Genomic DNA, 18,865 nt, shown 5'->3' with positions numbered 1-18,865 from the left:
GTTTCAAATTATCACGTGTTAGTCCTCATATGTGTACACCTAGTGAGCATCAATTAGAATCCATGTGGGAAGCAAAGAAAATTTAATCCTCACTTCTTTTCAATTTAGTAAAGTGATGTCTTGTCTTGAATCTAGTAAAATCTGTGTCCTACATGATGCAAAGTAGTTTTGACTCTTTTGTTTCTTGGTAAACCTGTCCAACTTAGTGTTCAGTCATTCCATCAGTTACCTAAGTAATTTATCTTATTGTTTGATATAATCTTGGTGGCTGTTTTAGATCTTTTGGAGAATAAGGAGAGAGAAATAAATAAGCCTTTGATTGGATATCTTTGTTAACGAAAATTGAAATGTGAGGTTATATATAGGAGGTTCTCAGTCTGTTTCGATGAAATCAGAAAAGCAATTTTGAGCCACAACCCTCTTAGAGAAATAAATGCAGCGATTATTTCTTTCTGGAGTTACTCTGATTTGTCTTGTGGCAATAATATCCGTACCTAATATCCACCTGTATGTACACATGCCACGTGAACATAAACAGAATTGTCGATTGCTTGCTCACATAAACTACCTTTTATCACAGAAACATGCTGACGGCATGGTTTCCAAAGGAGTATACAAAATCATCTCTGGGCGATGATTTTTTTTTTTTTTTTTTTTTTTGAGACAGAGTGTCACTTTGTTGCCCGGGCTAGAGTGAGTGCCGTGGCATCAGCCTAGCTCACAGCAACCTCAGACTCCTGGGCTTAAGCGATCCTACTTCCTCAGCCTCCCTAGTAGCTGGGACTACAGGCATGAGCCACCATGCCCGGCTAATTTTTTTGTATATATATTTTTTTTAGTTGGCCAGATAATTTCTTTCTATTTTTAGTAGTGACGGGGTCTCACTCTTGCTCAGGCTGGTCTCGAACTCCTGACCTCGAGCGATCCACCCGCCTCGGCCTCCCAGAGCTAGGATTACAGGCGTGAGCCACCGCGCCGGGCCTGGGCGATGATTTTTTAATTTTAAAAATATCTCCTGCTAAGGGCACGCTGTATATTTTTCCCGGGATGCTTTGTGAACTTTCGTATTCACAGTTGTTCCACCTGGCCTGTACAGTCATTCATCTCTAAAACTGAGGAACCCTGTACATTTGACATTTCAGTCAAATTCTTCTGTCTTCCTAGGAACATTGGGTCCCCCTTGACAATCGTAGGTGTACCTGAAGATTTTTAATCTTCAACGTGGATAATCATGGCTTTACTTTCTTCATACTAGATGCTCTCTCCCACTCTTAACTACTACCCTATCTGGCATAAAGCGGACATTAGAGCTATTAGTATGTCCTTTAGCGGGTCAGAAGGAAAAGCACGTGAAATTCAACATAGAGTATTATGTTTCCTTTTTACATTATAGTAGCATTTAAAGATGCCTCCTAATTCTGTAATCACACAAATGGAGAAGGAGGTCTTCTACAGTTTAACACTCATCAGATAAATTTTTACAAAGGAATCCTCTTGAACTGGCATTTTGAATCAGTGTTGTAGAATTCAGCCATTTCATTTCATTTCATTTAAACATGCATATCCCGGCAATTTTCTGGAAGTAAATATTTGCCTATATAAATAAAAGTATATTTCATATCCTTGAATCAAACACTGAGTTATGTAATTGAAAAATTGCATCCCGTCTCTTATTTCCCTCCTCTCCTTATCCTTCTAGAATTAACGAGTTCTTTCTATGTTTGCCTTATTGAATTCTACCACTTTTGTATGGTTTTCAAATATTTACCTTCATAACTCCAGACAGTTTTCCCGAGTAAGCTTACCGATTCCTACGCCCAGTGTGTTTACCCAGCTCTGTGTTGTGCATCACGTCCACTGGGTGCCTCAGCTTTGACGCATTGCCAGGTGAAGCTGTCCTTGACCCTTGTCTGAGTCTTCCTGACTGTCTGTAATATACTCCGACATCTGGCTTCTTCACCCCAGTAAACAACCCCGAATAAATAGCAGTGAAAGACTCAAGCAGGAACAGTCCAGCTCTCCAGTCCTCCCCCCAGTCGCCAATTCTGTCATTCAGCAAGTTCTGTATCTTCTACCTGCTCACCATTTTTCCTATCTTATTACGCTTACTCACTCTCTGACTTATGATGTTGGAAGACCCCCGCTTGGTAAGTTCATTTAGCTTTCCATTGCTGCCTGGGTGACCTTTCTGAAATATATTTGTGAAGATGTAAGTCATCTCCTCATTGAGGGGATGCTCATTCCATGACTGATTCTCCCGTTTTCCCTCTCCATCCCGCTTCCGATAGCTGTTTTGCAGTTTTACCACATTATTTTGCTTCGCCTATTTGCCTGGTTGCTTCCTTATCCTTGTGCTGATCCCACATGTCAAGAAATTCTTGACACCTTCGGTCTGTATTTTGTGTGCCTTTCAAAATCCATTCCTCTCTTTGTAGCGTTTCTGGAGTTTCCCAGTTAGAACGGACTGTTCTCTCCTTTGTGCCCTCACTAGACTTTGTTCGGTCCATTTGTCAAACTGGTGACTTAGTGACTTACCCATTTGTCTTCTTATTTCCTTCCATACATCCCAAGTCCCGCTTGAATATCAGGCAGAATCTGCCTTCTATTTATATGTTCCGCTTTGTCCCAGAATATTGCCCATGATTTGCAGACACAGTGACTGTGTGTTATCTGACTGAGTGAGTGGGTGAGTGAGAGAATAAATGCAATGTGTTCTGAAGTGCATTTCTTTTTTTTTTTTTTTTTACAGGAGGAGACAACAAAGCCAGCAGGTTTAAGAGAGGAAAATGGTATGAGTATTATTGAAAATGCTCCACGAGAGCAAAAAAGTGATGTCAGTTTTACTGTAACGCGTGAAAACAGCAGAAGCGGTAAATCAGTGACTATCTCTGAGATTTTTCCATGCGTAAATACTGTTGTAAAGGCACCTTTTAACGTATGTGGTTTCAAATGTAACAACCATTTCCTGTAATTATTTTTCTTTTCTTGTACTCCTTCATACGGCCTACCTTTTGTTCTTTTAATCTGCACCAATTCTGAAATAATTTTTTGCTATTACTTTTATTTCATCTGAATAAAAGTGAATGGCAGTAGACTTGTGTAGGTATTTGAAACATACAGTCACACATGTTCTCATAAATGACTCTGTGAATGACATTTTACAGCTAAGATGTCCTTGTTAACATCTGGACCGAAGGAAGAGGAAGCGTCGTCACCTTGGGATTCGGATTCGGAGGTACTGTGTTTTGTTGTTGTTGTTGTTATGCTGTTAAAATCTAAGCATTGAGTGAAGTTAAAATCCAAGAAGGGGTGGTGTGATGTCACAGTCTGACCTCTGCATTTGCATATAAGGGCTGATCATCTTACAGTTTTCAGCTTATAGGTCAGTAAATAATAATGTGCTAAGGACATTACAGCTGTACAGTATAATTCTGCTAGTCTGCTGCATTTTTTTAAGAGGCCATCATACTGTAGGGTAAAAAATAAGGCTTAGAAGTGGGAAAGAATCAATTTGGGCTTTGAAGTATGTTGACCTACAAGCTAAAGAATTCTTCCGGGTCAAGCCGTGGCCAAATGTAAAATTGCATGGTACATGTGAACGTGTGAAAGGTCCAATGACATTCAAAGAGAAAGAGTTTGGAGTAGGATGTTTTTGAAGCTGGAAGTAACAAAGATAGTGCCTGAAACCTGAAGATTTTAAAACGTTGGATAGTCAAGTCAGGATATTGAGGAAACAGGAGATGGAAAAGTATGGGGGATAGTAAATACGTGAGAGTTTAATAACAGCAATTCTATTTAGTGATATTTTGATGAGTAGAATTTGTTTTCAAAAACAAAATGCGCTAAATATATTTGTGGCTGCTGTGCTTTTACAAGGGTAGGTAGGAACTAGTGATGACATATAACATATACTAAGGGGACAGCTGTGGAAAGAGCTTGGAAGGGTCTGACCTCTTAGGTAGAAGCAGCTGCTGCACAGTGGTACTTGGACGGAGGAGAAGTCAAGTGACATGTTAGCATCCTGGTTATGTCACTGATTACACTAGGCATGAAATCTGCAGGAACTGCCAGGGCTGTGCCAGCAGCGGTGGAAAGAAGGGGGAGGGAGGAGCAAGATGAGAAGGGTCTAAAAGAATGAGACCTGTCATTCTTGACACCTGTGTCTCAAGGATCCTTTCTGGGATTCGGTGCTGTCCTCTCACATGTAGGCAGCCTGCCCAGAATGTGCCAGCTGTGAGACCGCTCAGGTCCCCGAGATTCACTGGTGCCCTCTGGCTGCTGCAGTCTGAGTGGGTTGTGTAGCACATTTGTGTCGGTTCCAGTGAAATGAGAAACTGAAGGGCTGAAGCTCCCTGGGTAGCACAGAGGCACGCAATGGGTGCGAAAGCAGTATGGTGCCCACCACGTGGGCTGTGGTCTGTGGGGAGGGAGAACGACCTCCAGGGTGCCAGGGGCCTTGTGCTCTGTGCTCAAGAAGCTCCCAGTTCCCGGAGGGCAGCAGCGCTTGGGCTCCTGAGGACAGAGGGGCTGTCTGACAGTTTGGGGGCCTGCAGACTGCCAGAGGTGTGAGGGGAGGAAGAACAAACCTCCCCACCTTCCCTTTCCGTGGGGCTCCCAGGTCCTCCGGGGTCTCTCTCTGCCACAACCCGTTGCTCCTTCCTGTTCTGCCCTGCGTCTTCTTCCCGTGGGATCTGTGGTTGGTTCTGGCACTGTGTCCTTAGAATTACACCTGGGGTGTGCCTTACCATCTGAGACTTTCTGTTCTTCCTCGTAGGGTCCGGCGCCCGATATCTGTAGTCACCCATTCTGCCCGTATTCCCCTCTGTGCTCTTTCTAGTGAGGGTTTCTGAAGGTATCTGTAAGACATGATATCATTACAAGCCGCACATTACTGTTTAGAATTCTGATTACCCATTTTTTTTTTTTCCTCCTAGGAGAAACTGATGGAATGTTTCTGTTTCTATTTTTCTCTTTTTGTATTTATAAGTGTACAGCTTTCAGATAGTGGTATGTGACCATGTTTCACTACTTGAATGCCTCATTTTATAGCAATAAATTAAAGTGTACAAAAGTGGAGACAAAAAGTAACTGTCACATAAATGTTAGTCAGTATTATTGTGGATGTGCTATGAACAGAAGTCTCTGTTATAGATCTTATTGTGCTGAATGTCTTTTCTTTTCTTTCTTGATTGACGTTCATAATTGAGTGGAAATGTTTCTTGTTTTTGTTTGTGTGTTCATCCATGTGCCCGCAGCTTTTGAAATGGTTTTACACCCACCTAAATTTTCCTTGCAGGAGACGTTTCTTCAGTGTCTGTCTCTTCATTCCCTCTCTGCCTCCATATTTAGTTACAGGTTTCTTTGTAGTAGCTATGTGTGCCTTTCTTTCATCCATCAGTGCCATATGAGTTTTATTCCTGTTTATTTCTCTCTTTCTTGCAAAGACCTGAGTGGGCAACATCATTTCTCTGTAGCTTTTTGTCAAACAAGGTAGAAGTGTCTTATACTACTTTGAATCTCCATCCTTTTAGGTAAGGTACTAGTAAAAACTAAACTCTCACATATTCATGGGCAAGAGATAATTCATACAAATATAAATCACGTGGATGGATGTAAAAATATAACACATGATGACTGTAAGTTCCTTAATGTTAGTTGTTTCAGAAATGCTCTCAACTATGTCGGAAAATTTTTGTCCTAGTTTATTCTGGTTAAGAAAATACTCTAAATGAATCATAGTGTTTGTATAGTAATGAAGTAGGGATGAGGGGGATAATATTTTGAGGACATCTGTAGTAGCTCCCATAACGCTCTCCCCACATAAAGATATATGTTAAATAATGACAGAATTGAGTGTTGGGTCTACATTCAAGTTATTCCACAATCTGTGCACGTTGTGTTGATTCGTCTGGTAATGGTGAACATTACACTTGAGTTACCCGTGTTGATACTCATTTTTATTAAGGCTTCTGTTTTTCGTTCTAGAATGTTGCACAACCGGGATTGACGAAGCCAATGGCCACTTCTCAGCAACTCACGAAAAGTGGTAAGCTATTTCAAGACTGCCTATATTGTGTTATTCCTTGTTAACTAATTACACATATTTTCATATACTCTTTATTTTTGCAGTAGTAAAAGGCAAATATAATGGTGTGGGAACAGAAAAGGAAACCATGTTACAGGACGGTATTTCTCATCATCGAGATGTGGTTGAAAGCCTTCCGACGTCAGTCAAAGTCCAGGGCTTTCATGCTCGTTTCGTGGAAACACATGGCCCTGGTCTGCAACCTTTCTTGATGTCTTCAACTGAGGAAGATCACACAGAGGTAAGTTAGTTTAAGGACCCACAACAACAAAAACCCCTTCTTTTCCCCACGCTTTGTTCACATACCACCCCCTGACCCTCATCATGCTGACAAGGATCCTAGAAAGAAATGGATGGCCTCAAGGTCATCATAGAAACCAGTGTAATCACAAGAGAGAGAGATGTACAGGATTGAGATTTATAAACTTTGGTGGGAGAAAACAATTCTTAGGGCTGCCACTGTGTGAGCAAAGAATTAGAAAGCAACCCAAAAGTGCTGCTCCACAAATGTGTGGATGGAGGAATGAATGAAGGGGAAGAATTCATGTGCGAAGGTCAAGATAAACGTAATGATTGAGTAAGAGCGTCAATATGACAGATTAGTATAAAAACACCTCAGAAATAGTGGAGTTAAATGAGAGCAGGATCTCTCCACATTAAAAAATATGAAGAAAATGCTTTTATTTTTTATTTTTATTTTTATTATTTTTTTTGAGACAGCGGGCTAGAGTGCCGTGGCATCGGCCTAGCTCACAGCAACCTTAAACTCCTGGACTCAAGCAATCCTCCTGCCTCAGCCTCTCAAGTGGCTGGGACTACAGGCATGCGCCAATATGCCTGGCTAATTTTTTTCTATATATTTTTAGTTGTCCTGCTCATTTCTCTCTATTTTTAGTAGAGAGGGGGTCTTGCTCTTGCTCAGGCTGGTCTGGAACTCCTGAGCTCAGAGGATCCACCAGCCTGGGCCTCCCAGAGTGCTAGATGGAAATGCTTTTCAATGCAAATTAAGACTCCGGGAGGTGGGGTGGGAGGGGATGGAGGTATGACTGCATGGTGAGGGCCAGGCACACTGTCTGGAGAATGGACACGCTTGAGGCTCTGACTCAGGGGGATGGGCGGGACATGGACAGTGTATATAACCTGAACTTAGGTACCCCCATGATGAGCTGAAATAAAAAAAAATGAATAAAAATAAAAATAAATGCAAATTAAGAAACGAGAGGCAGTCAGTGCAAAAGATTCTTCAGAATGACATATCCCTGATGTTAATGAAGGACTGAAAGAAAGTTTGAGATGATTGTCATGAACATTAATCAGCTGGGCATTTTAAAATTGCTAGAAGAGGATAATTTGAATGTTGCTAGCATATAGAAAAGAGAATCATTTAAGGTGATGGATATCCCAGTTACCCTGTATGGTTCTATTAAAATGAATGTTTCAAATTATCACGTGTTAGTCCTCATATGTGTACACCTAGTGAGCATCAGTTAGAATCCATGTGGGAAGTAAAGAAAATTTAATCCTCACTTCTTTTCAATTTAGTAAAGTGATGTCTTGTCTTGAATCTAGTAAAATCTGTGTCCTACATGATGCAAAGTAGTTTTGACTCTTTTGTTTCTTGGTAAACGTGTCCAACTTAGTGTTCAGTCATTCCATCAGTTACCTAAGTAATTTATCTTATTGTTTGATATAATCTTGGTGGCTGTTTTAGATCTTTTGGAGAATAATGAGTGAGAAATACATAAGCCTTTGATTGGATATCTTTGTTAACGAAAATTGAAATGTGAGGTTATATACAGGAGGTTCTCAGTCTGTTTCGATGAAATCAGAAAAGCAATTTTGAGCCACAACCCTCTTAGAGAAATAAATGCAGCGATTATTTCTTTCTGGAGTTACTCTGATTTATCTTGTGGCAATAATATCAGTACCTAATGGCCACCTGTATGTACGCATGCCACGTGAACGTAAACAAAATTGTCGATTGCTTGCTCACATAAACTACCTTTTATCACAGAAACATGCTGAAGGCATGGTTTCCAAAGGAGTATGCAAAATCATCTCCAGGCGATGATTTTTTAATTTTAAAAATATCTCCCGCTAAGGGCACGCTTTATATTGTTCCCGGGATGCTTTGTGAACTTTCGTATTCACAGTTGTTCCACCTCGCCTGTACAGTCATTCATCTCTAAAACTGAGGAACCCTGTGCATTTGACATTTCAGTCAAATTCTTCTGTCTTCCTAGGAACATTGGGTCCCCCTTGACAATCGTAGGTGTACCTGAAGATTTTTAATCTTCAACGTGGATAATCATGGCTTTGCTTTTCTTCATACTAGATGCTCTCTCCCACTCTTAGCTGCTACGCGATCTGGCATAAAGCAGAAATCAGAGCTGTTAGTATGTCCTTTACCAGGGAAGAAGGAAAAGCACATGAAATTCAACGTAGAGTATTATGTTTCCTTTTTACATTATAGTAGCATTTAAAGATGCCTCCTAATTCTGTAATCACACAAATGGAGAAGGAGGTCTTCTACAGTTTAACACTCATCAGATAAATTTTTACAAAGGAATCCTCTTGAACTGACATTTTGAATCAGTGCTGCAGAATTCAGCCATTTCATTTCATTTCATTTAAACGTGCATATCCCGGCAATTTTCTGGAAGTAAATATTTGCGTATATAAATAAAAGTATATTTCATATCCTTGAATCAGACACTGAGTTATGTAATTGAAAAATTGCATCCCATCTTTTATTTCCCTCCTCTCCTTATCCTTCTAGAATTAGCATGTTCTTTCTATGTTTGCCTTATTGAATTCTACCACTTTTGTATGGTTTTCAAATGTTTACCTTCATAACTCCAGATAATTTTCCCGAGTAAGCTTACCGATTCCTACGCCCAGTGTGTTTACCCAGCTCTGTGTTGTGCATCACGTCCACTAGGTGCCTCAACTTTGACGCATTGCCAGGTGAAGCTGTCCCTCACCCTTGTCTGAGTCTTCCTGACTGTCCGTAATATACTCCGACATCTGGTTTCTTCACCCCAGTAAACCACCCTGAATAAATAGCAGTGAAAGACTCAAGCAGGAACAGTCCAGCTCTTCAGTCCTCCCCCCAGTCGCCAATTCTGTCATTCAGCAATTTCTGTATCTTCTCCCTGCTCACCATTTTTCCTATCTTATTATGCTTACTCACTCTCTGACTTATGATGTTGGAAGACTGTTTTCTGGATTCCCGCCACCCCACCCCCGCTTGGTAAGTTCATTTAGCTTTCCATTGCTGCCTGGATGACCTTTCTAAAATTTATTTGTGAAGATGTAAGTCATCTCCTCATTGAGGGGATCCTCATTCCATGAAGGGGACAGCTGATGTTCTAGGATGGCACGTGACTGGTGTGGTTCAGACTGATTCTCCCGTTTTCCCTCTCCATCCCGCTTCCTGTAGCTGGTTTGCAGTTTTACCACATTATTTTGCTTCCTCTATTTGCTTGGTTGCTTCCTTATCCTTGTGCTGATCCCACATGTCAAGAAATTCTTCACACCTTCGGTCTGTATTTTGTGTGTCTTTCAAAATCCATTAGTCTCTTTGTAGCGTTTCTGGAGTTTCCCAGGTACAACGGACTGTTCTCTGCTTTGTGCCCTCACTAGACTTTGTTCAGTCCATTTGTCAAACTGGTGACTTAGTGACTTACCCATTTGTCTTCCTATTTGTTTCCATACATCTCAAGTCCCACTTGAATATCAGGCAGAATCTGCCTTCTATTTATATGTTCCGCTTTGTCCCAGAATATTGCCCATGATTTGCAGACACAGTGACTGTGTATCATCTGACTGAGTGAGTGAGAGAATAAATTCAATGCGTTCTGAAGTGCATTTCTTTTTTTTTTTTTTTCCACAGGAGGAGACAACAAAGCCAGCAGCTTTAAGAGAGGAAAATGGTATGAGTATTATTGAAAATGCTCCACGAGAGCAAAATGTAATGTCACTTTTACTGTAACACGTGAAAATAGCGGAAGTGGTAAATCAGTGAATATCTCTGAGATTTCTCCATGCGTAAATACTGTCGTAAAGGCACCAGTTACGTAAAGGCATATGTGGCTTCAAATGTAACAACCGTTTCCTGTAATTATGTTTCTTTTCCTGTTTTCCTTCATACGGCCTACCTTTTGTTCTTTTAATCTGCATCGATTCTGAAAAAAATTTTTGCTATTAATTTTATTTCATCTAAATAAAAAAGAATGGCAGTAGACTTGTATAGGTATTTGAAATATAAAGTCAGACATGTTCTCGTAAATGACTCTGTGAATGACATTTTATAGCTAAGAGGTCCTTGTTAACATCTGGACCAAAGGAAGAGGAAGCGTCGTCACCTGCGGATTCGGATTCTGAGGTACTGTGTTTTGTTGTTGCTGTTGTTATGCTGTTAAAATCTAAGCCCTGAGTGATGTTAAAATCCAAGAAGGGGTGGTGTGATGTCACACTCTGACCTCTGCATTTGCATATAAGGGCTCATCATCTTACAGTTTTCAGCTTATAGGTCAGAAAATAATGGTGTGCTAAGGACATTACAGCTGTACAGTATAATTCTGCTAGTTTTCTGCATTTTTTTAAGAGGCCATCATACTGTAGGTTAAAAAATAAGGCTTAGAAGATGGAAAGAATCAATTTGGGCTTTCAAGTATGTTGTCCTACAAGCTAAAGAATTCTTCCGGGTCAAGCCGTGGCCAAATGTAAAATTGCATGGTACATGTGAACGTGTGAAAGGTCCAATGACATTCAAAAAGAAAGAGTTTGGAGTAGGATGTTTTTGAAGCTGGAAGTAACAAAGAGAGTGCCTGAAACCTGAAGATTTTAAAAGGTTGGATAGTCAAGTCAAGATGTTGAGGAAACAGGAGAGGGAAAAGTATGGGGAATAGTAAATACGTGAGAGTTTAATAACAGCAATTCTATTTAGTGATATCTTGATGAGTAGAATTTGTTTTCAAAAACAAAATGCGCTAAATATATTTGTGGCTGCTGGGCTTTTACAAGGGTAGGTAGGAACTAGTGACGATGTATAGTAAGGGGACAGCTGTGGAAAGAGCTTGGAAGGGCCTGACCTCTTAGATAGAAGCAGCTGCTGCACAGTGGTACCTGGACGGAGGAGAAGTCAGGTGACATGTTAGCATCCTGGTTATGTCACTGATTACACTAGGCATGAAATCTGCAGGAACTGCCAGGGCTGTGCCAGCAGCGGTGGACAGAAGGGGGAGGGAGGAGCAAGATGAGAAGGGTCTAAAAGAATGAGACCTGTCATTCTTGACACCTGTGTCTCAAGGAGCCCTTCTGGGATTCGGTGCTGTCCTCTCACATGTAGGCAGCCTGTCCAGAATGTGCCAGCTGTGAGATCGCTCAGGTCCCCGAGATTCACTGGTGCCCTCTGGCTGCGGCAGTCTGAGTGGGTTGTGTAGCACATTTGTGTCGGTTCCAGTGAAATGAGAAACTGAAGGGCTGAAGCTCCCTGAGCAGCACAGAGGCACACAATGGGTGCGAAAGCAGTATGGTGCCCAGCACGTGGGCTGTGGTCTGTGGGGAGGGAGAACGACCTCCAGGGTGCCAGCGGCCTTGTGCTGTGTGCTCAAGAAGCTCCCAGTTCCCTGAGGGCAGCAGCGCTTGGGCTCCTGAGGACAGAGGGGCTGTCTGACAGTTTGGGGGCTTGCAGACTGCCAGAGGTGTGAGGGGAGGAAGAACAAACCTCCCCACCTACCCTTTGCGTGGGGCACCCAGGTCCTCCGGGGTCTCTCTCTGCCACAACCCGTTGCTCCTTCCTGTTCTGCCCTGCGTCTTCTTCCCGTGGGATCTGTGGTTGGTTCTGGCACTGTGTCCTTAGAATTACACCTGGGGTGTGCCTTAGCATCTAAGACTTTCTGTTCTTCCTCGTAGGGTCCGGTGCCCGATATCTGTAGTCACCCATTCTGCCCGTATTGCCCTCTGTGCTCTTTCTAGTGAGGGTTTCTGAAGATATCTTTAAGACATGATATCATTCCAAGCCGCACATTACTGTTTAGAATTCTGATTACCCATTTTTTTTTTTTTTCCTCCTAGGAGAAACTGATGGAATGTTTCTGTTTCTATTTTTCTCTTTTTGTATTTATAAGTTTACAGCTTTCAGATAGTGGTATGTGACCATGTTTCACTACTTGAATGCCTCATTTTATAGCAATAAATTAAAGTGTACAAAAGTGGAGACAAAAAGTAACTGTCACATAAATGTTAGTCAGTATTATTGTGGATGTGCTATGAACAGAAGTCTCTGTTATAGATCTTATTGTGCTGAATGTCTTTTCTTTTCTTTCTTGATTTACGTTCATAATTGAGTGGAAATGTTTCTTGTTTTTGTTTGTGTGTTCATCCATGTGCCCGCAGCTTTTGAAATGGTTTTACACCCACCTAAATTTTCCTTGCAGGAGACGTTTCTTCAGTGTCTGTCTCTTCATTCCCTCTCTGCCTCCATATTTAGTTACAGGTTTCTTTGTAGTAGCTATGTGTGCCTTTCTTTCATCCATCAGTGCCATATGAGTTTTATTCCTGTTTATTTCTCTCTTTCTTGCAAAGACCTGAGTGGGCAACATCATTTCTCTGTAGCTTTTTGTCAAACAAGGTAGAAGTGTCTTATACTACTTTGAATCTCCATCCTTTTAGGTAAGGTACTAGTAAAAACTAAACTCTCACATATTCATGGGCAAGAGATAATTCATACAAATATAAATCACGTGGATGGATGTAAAAATATAACACATGATGACTGTAAGTTAGTTCCTTAATGTTAGTTGTTTCAGAAATGCTCTCAACTATGTCGGAAAATTTTTGTCCTAGGTTATTCTGGTTAAGAAAATACACTAAATGAATCATAGTGTTTGTATAGTAATGAAGTAGGGATGAGGGGGATAATATTTTGAGGACATCTGTAGTAGCTCCCATAACGCTCTCCCCACATAAAGATATATGTTAAATAATGACAGAATTGAGTGTTGGGTCTACATTCAAGTTGTTCCACAATCTGTGCACTTTGTGTTGATTCGTCTGGGAATGGTGAACATTACACTTGAGTTACCCGTGTTGATACTCATTTTTATTAAGGCTTCTGTTTTTCGTTCTAGAATGTTGCACAACCAGGATTGACAAAGCCAATGGCCACTTCTCAGCAACTCACGAAAAGTGGTAAGCTATTTCAAGACTGCCTATATTGTGTTATTCCTTGTTAACTAATTACACATATTTTCATATACTCTTTATTTTTGCAGTACTAAAAGGCAAATATAATGGTGTGGGAACAGAAAAGGAAACCATGTTACAGGATGGTATTTCTCATCATCGAGATGTGGTTGAAAGCCTCCCGATGTCAGCCAAAGTCCAGGGCTTTCATGCTCGTTTCGTTGAAACACATGGCCCTGGTCTGCAACCTTTCTTGATGTCTTCAACTGAGGAAGTTCACACAGAGGTAAGTTAGTTTAAGGACCCACAACAACAAAAACCCCTTCTTTTCCCCACGCTTTGTTCACATACCACCCGCTGACCCTCATCATGCTGACAAAGATCCTAGAAAGAAATGGATGGCCTCAAGGTCATCATAGAAACCAGTGTAATCACAAGAGAGAGAGAGATGTACAGGATTGAGATTTATAAACTTTGGTGGGAGAAAACAATTCTTAGGACTGCCACTGTGTGAGCAAAGAATTAGAAAGCAACCCAAAGGTGCTGCTCCACAAATATGTGGATGGAGGAATGAATGAAGGGGAAGAATTCATGTGCGAAGGGCAAGATAAACGTAATGATTGAGTAAGAGCGTCAATATGACAGATTAGTATAAAAACACCTCAGAAATAGTGGAGTTAAATGAGAGCAGGATGTCTCCACATTAAAAAATATGGAGAAAATGCTTTTATTTTTTATTTTCATTTTTATTATTTTTTTTGAGACAGCGGGCTAGAGTGCCGTGGCATCGGCCTAGCTCACAGCAACCTCAAACTCCTGGACTCAAGCAATCCTCCTGCCTCAGCCTCTCAAGTGGCTGGGACTACAGGCATGCGCCAATATGCCTGGCTAATTTTTTTCTATATATTTTTAGTTGTCCTGCTCATTTCTCTCTATTTTTAGTAGAGAGGGGGTCTTGCTCTTGCTCAGGCTGGTCTGGAACTCCTGAGCTCAGAGGATCCACCAGCCCGGGCCTCCCAGAGTGCTAGATGGAAATGCTTTTCAAAGCAAATTAAGACTCCGGGAGGTGGGGTGGGAGGGGATGGAGGTATGACTGCATGGTGAGTGCCAGGCACACTGTCTGGAGAATGGACACGCTTGAGGCTCTGACTCAGGGGGATGGGCGGGACATGGACAATGTATATAACCTGAACTTATGTACCCCCATGATGAGCTGAAATAAACAAAAATGAATAAAAATAAAAATAAATGCAAATTAAGAAACGAGAGGCAGTCAATGCAAAAGATTGTTCAGAATGACATATCCCTGATGTTAATGACGGACTGAAAGAAAGTTTGAGATGATTGTCGTGAACATTAATCAGCTGGGCATTTTAAAATTGCTAGAAGAGGATAATTTGGATGTTGCTAGCATATAGAAAAGAGAATCATTTAAGGTGATGGATATCCCAGTTACCCTGTATGGTTCTATTAAAATGAATGTTTCAAATTATCACATGTTAGTCCTCATATGTGTACACCTAGTGAGCATCAATTAGAATCCATGTGGGAAGCAAAGAAAATTTAATCCTCACTTCTTTTCAATTTAGTAAAGTGATGTCTTCAATCTAGTAAAATCTGTGTCCTACATGATGCAAAGTAGTTTTGACTCTTTTGTTTCTTGGTAAACCTGTCCAACTTAGTGTTCAGTCATTCCATCAGTTACCTAAGTAATTTATCTTATTGTTTGATATAATCTTGGTGGCTGTTTTAGATCTTTTGGAGAATAAGGAGAGAGAAATAAATAAGCCTTTGATTGGATATCTTTGTTAACGAAAATTGAAATGTGAGGTTATATACAGGAGGTTCTCAATCTGTTTCGATGAAATCAGAAAAGCAATTTTGAGCCACAACCCTCTTAGAGAAATAAATGCAGCGATTATTTCTTTCTGGAGTTACTCTGATCTGTCTTGTGGCAATAATATCCGTACCTAATGGCCACCTGTATGTACACATGCCACGTGAACATAAACAGAATTGTCGATTGCTTGCTCACATAAACTAGCTTTTATCACAGAAACATGCTGAAGGCATGGTTTCCAAAGGAGTATACAAAATCATCTCTGGGCGATGATTTTTTAATTTTAAAAATATCTCCCGCTAAGGGCACGCTTTATATTGTTCCCGGGAAGCTTTGTGAACTTTCGTATTCACAGTTGTTCCACCTGGCCTGTACAGTCATTCATCTCTACAACTGAGGAACCCTGTACATTTGACATTTCAGTCAAATTCTTCTGTCTTCCTAGGAACATTGGGTCCCCCTTGACAATCGTAGGTGTACCTAAAGATTTTTAATCTTCATCGTGGATAATCATGGCTTTACTTTCTTCATACTAGATGCTCTCTCCCACTCTTAACTACTACCCTATCTGGCATAAAGCGGACATTAGAGCTATTAGTATGTCCTTTAGCGGGGCAGAAGGAAAAGCACGTGAAATTCAACATAGAGTATTATGTTTCCTTTTTACATTATAGTAGCATTTAAAGATGCCTCCTAATTCTGTAATCACACAAATGGAGAAGGAGGTCTTCTACCGTTTAACAGTCATCAGATAAATTTTTACAAAGGAATCCTCTTGAAGTGGCATTTTGAATCAGTGTTGTAGAATTCAGCCATTTCATTTCATTTCATTTAAACATGCATATCCCGGCAATTTTCTGGAAGTAAATATTTGCCTATATAAATAAAAGTATGTTTCATATCCTTGAATCAAACACTGAGTTATGTAATTGAAAAATTGCATCCCGTCTCTTATTTCCCTCCTCTCCTTATCCTTCTAGAATTAGCGAGTTCTTTCTATGTTTGCCTTATTGAATTCTACCACTTTTGTATGGTTTTCAAATATTTACCTTCATAACTCCAGACAGTTTTCCCGAGTAAGCTTACCGATTCCTACGCCCAGTGTGTTTACCCAGCTCTGTGTTGTGCATCACGTCCACTGGGTGCCTCAGGTTTGACGCATTGCCAGGTGAAGCTGTCCTTGACCCTTGTCTGAGTCTTCCTGACTGTCCGTAATATACTCCGACATCTGGCTTCTTCACCCCAGTAAACAACCCCGAATAAATAGCAGTGAAAGACTCAAGCAGGAACAGTCCAGCTCTCCAGTCTTCCCCCCAGTCGCCAATTCTGTCATTCAGCAAGTTCTGTATCTTCTACCTGCTCACCATTTTTCCTATCTTATTTCGCTTACTCACTCTCTGACTTATGATGTTGGAAGACCCCCGCTTGGTAAATTCATTTAGCTTTCCATTGCTGCCTGGGTGACCTTTCTGAAATATATTTGTGAAGATGTAAGTCATCTCCTCATTGAGGGGATGCTCATTCCATGACTGATTCTCCCGTTTTCCCTCTCCATCCCACTTCCTGTAGCTGTTTTGCAGTTTTACCACATTATTTTGCTTCGCCTATTTGCCTGGTTGCTTCCTTATCCTTGTGCTGATCCCACATGTCAAGAAATTCTTCACACCTTCGGTCTGTATTTTGTGTGCCTTTCAAAATCCATTCCTCTCTTTGTAGCGTTTCTGGAGTTTCCCAGTTAGAATGGACTGTTCTCTCCTTTGTGCCCTCACTGGACTTTGTTCAGTCCATTTGTCGAACTGGTGACTTAGTGACTTACCCATTTTTCTTCTTATTTGCTTCCATACATCTCAAGTCCCGCTTGAATATCAGGCAGAATCTGCCTTCTATTTATATGTTCCGCTTTGTCCCAGAATATTGCCCATGATTTGCAGACACAGTGACTGTGTGTTATCTGACTGAGTGAGTGGGTGAGTGAGAGAATAAATGCAATGTGTTCTGAAGTGCATTTCTTTTTTTTTTTTTTTTTACAGGAGGAGACAACAAAGCCAGCAGGTTTAAGAGAGGAAAATGGTATGAGTATTATTGAAAATGCTCCACGAGAGCAAAAAAGTGATGTCAGTTTTACTGTAACGCGTGAAAACAGCAGAAGCGGTAAATCAGTGACTATCTCTGAGATTTTTCCATGCGTAAATACTGTTGTAAAGGCACCAGTTAACGTATGTGGTTTCAAATGTAACAACCATTTCCTGTAATTATTTTTCTTTTCTTGTATTCCTTCAATACGGCCTACCTTTTGTTCTTTTAATCTGCATCAATTCTGAAATAATGTTTTGCTATTACTTTTATTTCATCTGAATAAAAGTGAATGGCAGTAGACTTGTGTAGGTATTTGAAACATACAGTCACACATGTTCTCATAAATGACTCTGTGAATGACATTTTACAGCTAAGATGTCCTTGTTAACGTCTGGACCGAAGGAAGAGGAAGCGTCGCCACCTAGGGATTCGGATTCGGAGGTATTGTGTGTTGTTTTTGTTGTTGTTATGCTGTTACAACCTAAGCATTAAGTGAGGTTAAAAGCTGAAAAGCAGTGATCTAACTTTTCATTCTCGCCTCTGCATATGCATATAAGGAGTTATTGTCTTATGATTTCCCGCTTGTTGTTAGGAAAACAATTCTGTGCTAAGTATATAGCAGCTGCCTAGTATAATTGTGCTCTTTTGCAGCATTCATTTAACAAGGCAGTGCACTGTAGTGCAAAATCTAAGGCTTAGAAGTGACAAGGAATCAATTAGTGCTCTGAAGTATGTTGATCCAAACCTACCCAATTAGTGCAGTGGAACCCATAGCCCAGTGTAAGACTGTACGGTACATCTGGATGTGGACAGGGCTAATGAGAGATACTCAGAGAGAAAGAGTTGAAGTGTAATTATTTCCCAACATGCACTACAAAAGATAATGGCTGAAATGTGAAGACTTTAATATGTTTGGATTGTCAAGTAAAGATGTTCAAGGAACACTACGGGACAAGGAAAATTATGGGGAATAATCAATATGTAAGATTGTAATAACAAATCGGTTTAGTGATATTTTGATGAATATAATTCATTTTCAAAAATAGAATGAACAGAATATATTTGTGGCTGCCATGCTTTTGCAAGGGCAAGTATGACTTAATGACAATGGACAGTAAGGGCACAACTGTGGAAAGAAATGGGAAGGGTCTGACCCCTTAGATAGAAGCAGCTGTTGCACAGTGGTACCAGGACTGAGTGGATGTCAGATGACATGTTAGTATCCGATTATGTCACTTATTGTAGTAGGCGTGGCATCTGTAGGAACTGCCAGGGCTGTGCAGTGTGGGTGGGCAGGGGAGGAGGAGGAGAATGAGGAGAAGAGTCTAAAAGGATGAGACCTGTCATTCTTGACCCCCATGTCCCAAGGATCCCTTCTGGCATACTGTGTTGTCCTCTCACCTGTAGGCACTCTGCACAGACTGTGACAGCTGTGGGCTCACTCAGTTTCCCCAAGATTCACTGGTCCCCTCTGGCTGCTGCAGTCTGAGTAGGTTGTGCAGCACATTTGTGTGGGTTCCAGTAAAATGAGAAACTGAAGGGCTGAAGCTCCCTGGGCAGCACAGAGGCACACAATGGGTGCGAAAGTAGTATGGTGCCCACCATGTGTTCTGTGGTCTGTGGGGAGGGAGAACGACCTCCAGGGTGCCAGCAGCCTTGTGCTCTGTGCTCAA

General features: G+C 41.0%; 2 protein-coding genes across 2 annotated transcripts in view; both read left to right on the top strand.

Moving 5' to 3' along the window:
* The window catches only part of LOC123638275 (putative ankyrin repeat domain-containing protein 19), a 77,340-nt gene extending 67,057 nt beyond the window's left edge, over positions 1–10,283 (top strand). Inside the window, exon 21 of the mRNA XM_045551775.1 lies at positions 9,981–10,283. Coding sequence (XP_045407731.1) covers positions 9,981–10,079 — 99 coding nt within the window. The 3' untranslated portion in view covers positions 10,080–10,283. The remainder of the gene's footprint in view (positions 1–9,980) is intronic.
* A 6,872-nt stretch (positions 10,284–17,155) lies between these two features.
* LOC123638274 (putative coiled-coil domain-containing protein 144C) overlaps positions 17,156–18,865 on the top strand; it is a 46,556-nt gene continuing 44,846 nt past the window's right edge. The window contains exons 1-2 of the mRNA XM_045551771.1: positions 17,156–17,186; positions 17,563–17,633. Coding sequence (XP_045407727.1) covers positions 17,568–17,633 — 66 coding nt within the window. The 5' untranslated portion in view covers positions 17,156–17,186; positions 17,563–17,567. The remainder of the gene's footprint in view (positions 17,187–17,562; positions 17,634–18,865) is intronic.

Source organism: Lemur catta, chromosome 5 (assembly GCF_020740605.2).
Source record: "Lemur catta isolate mLemCat1 chromosome 5, mLemCat1.pri, whole genome shotgun sequence".
Classification (NCBI taxonomy): Eukaryota; Metazoa; Chordata; class Mammalia; order Primates; family Lemuridae; genus Lemur; species Lemur catta.
This window is presented reverse-complemented; position numbering and strand designations above follow the sequence as displayed.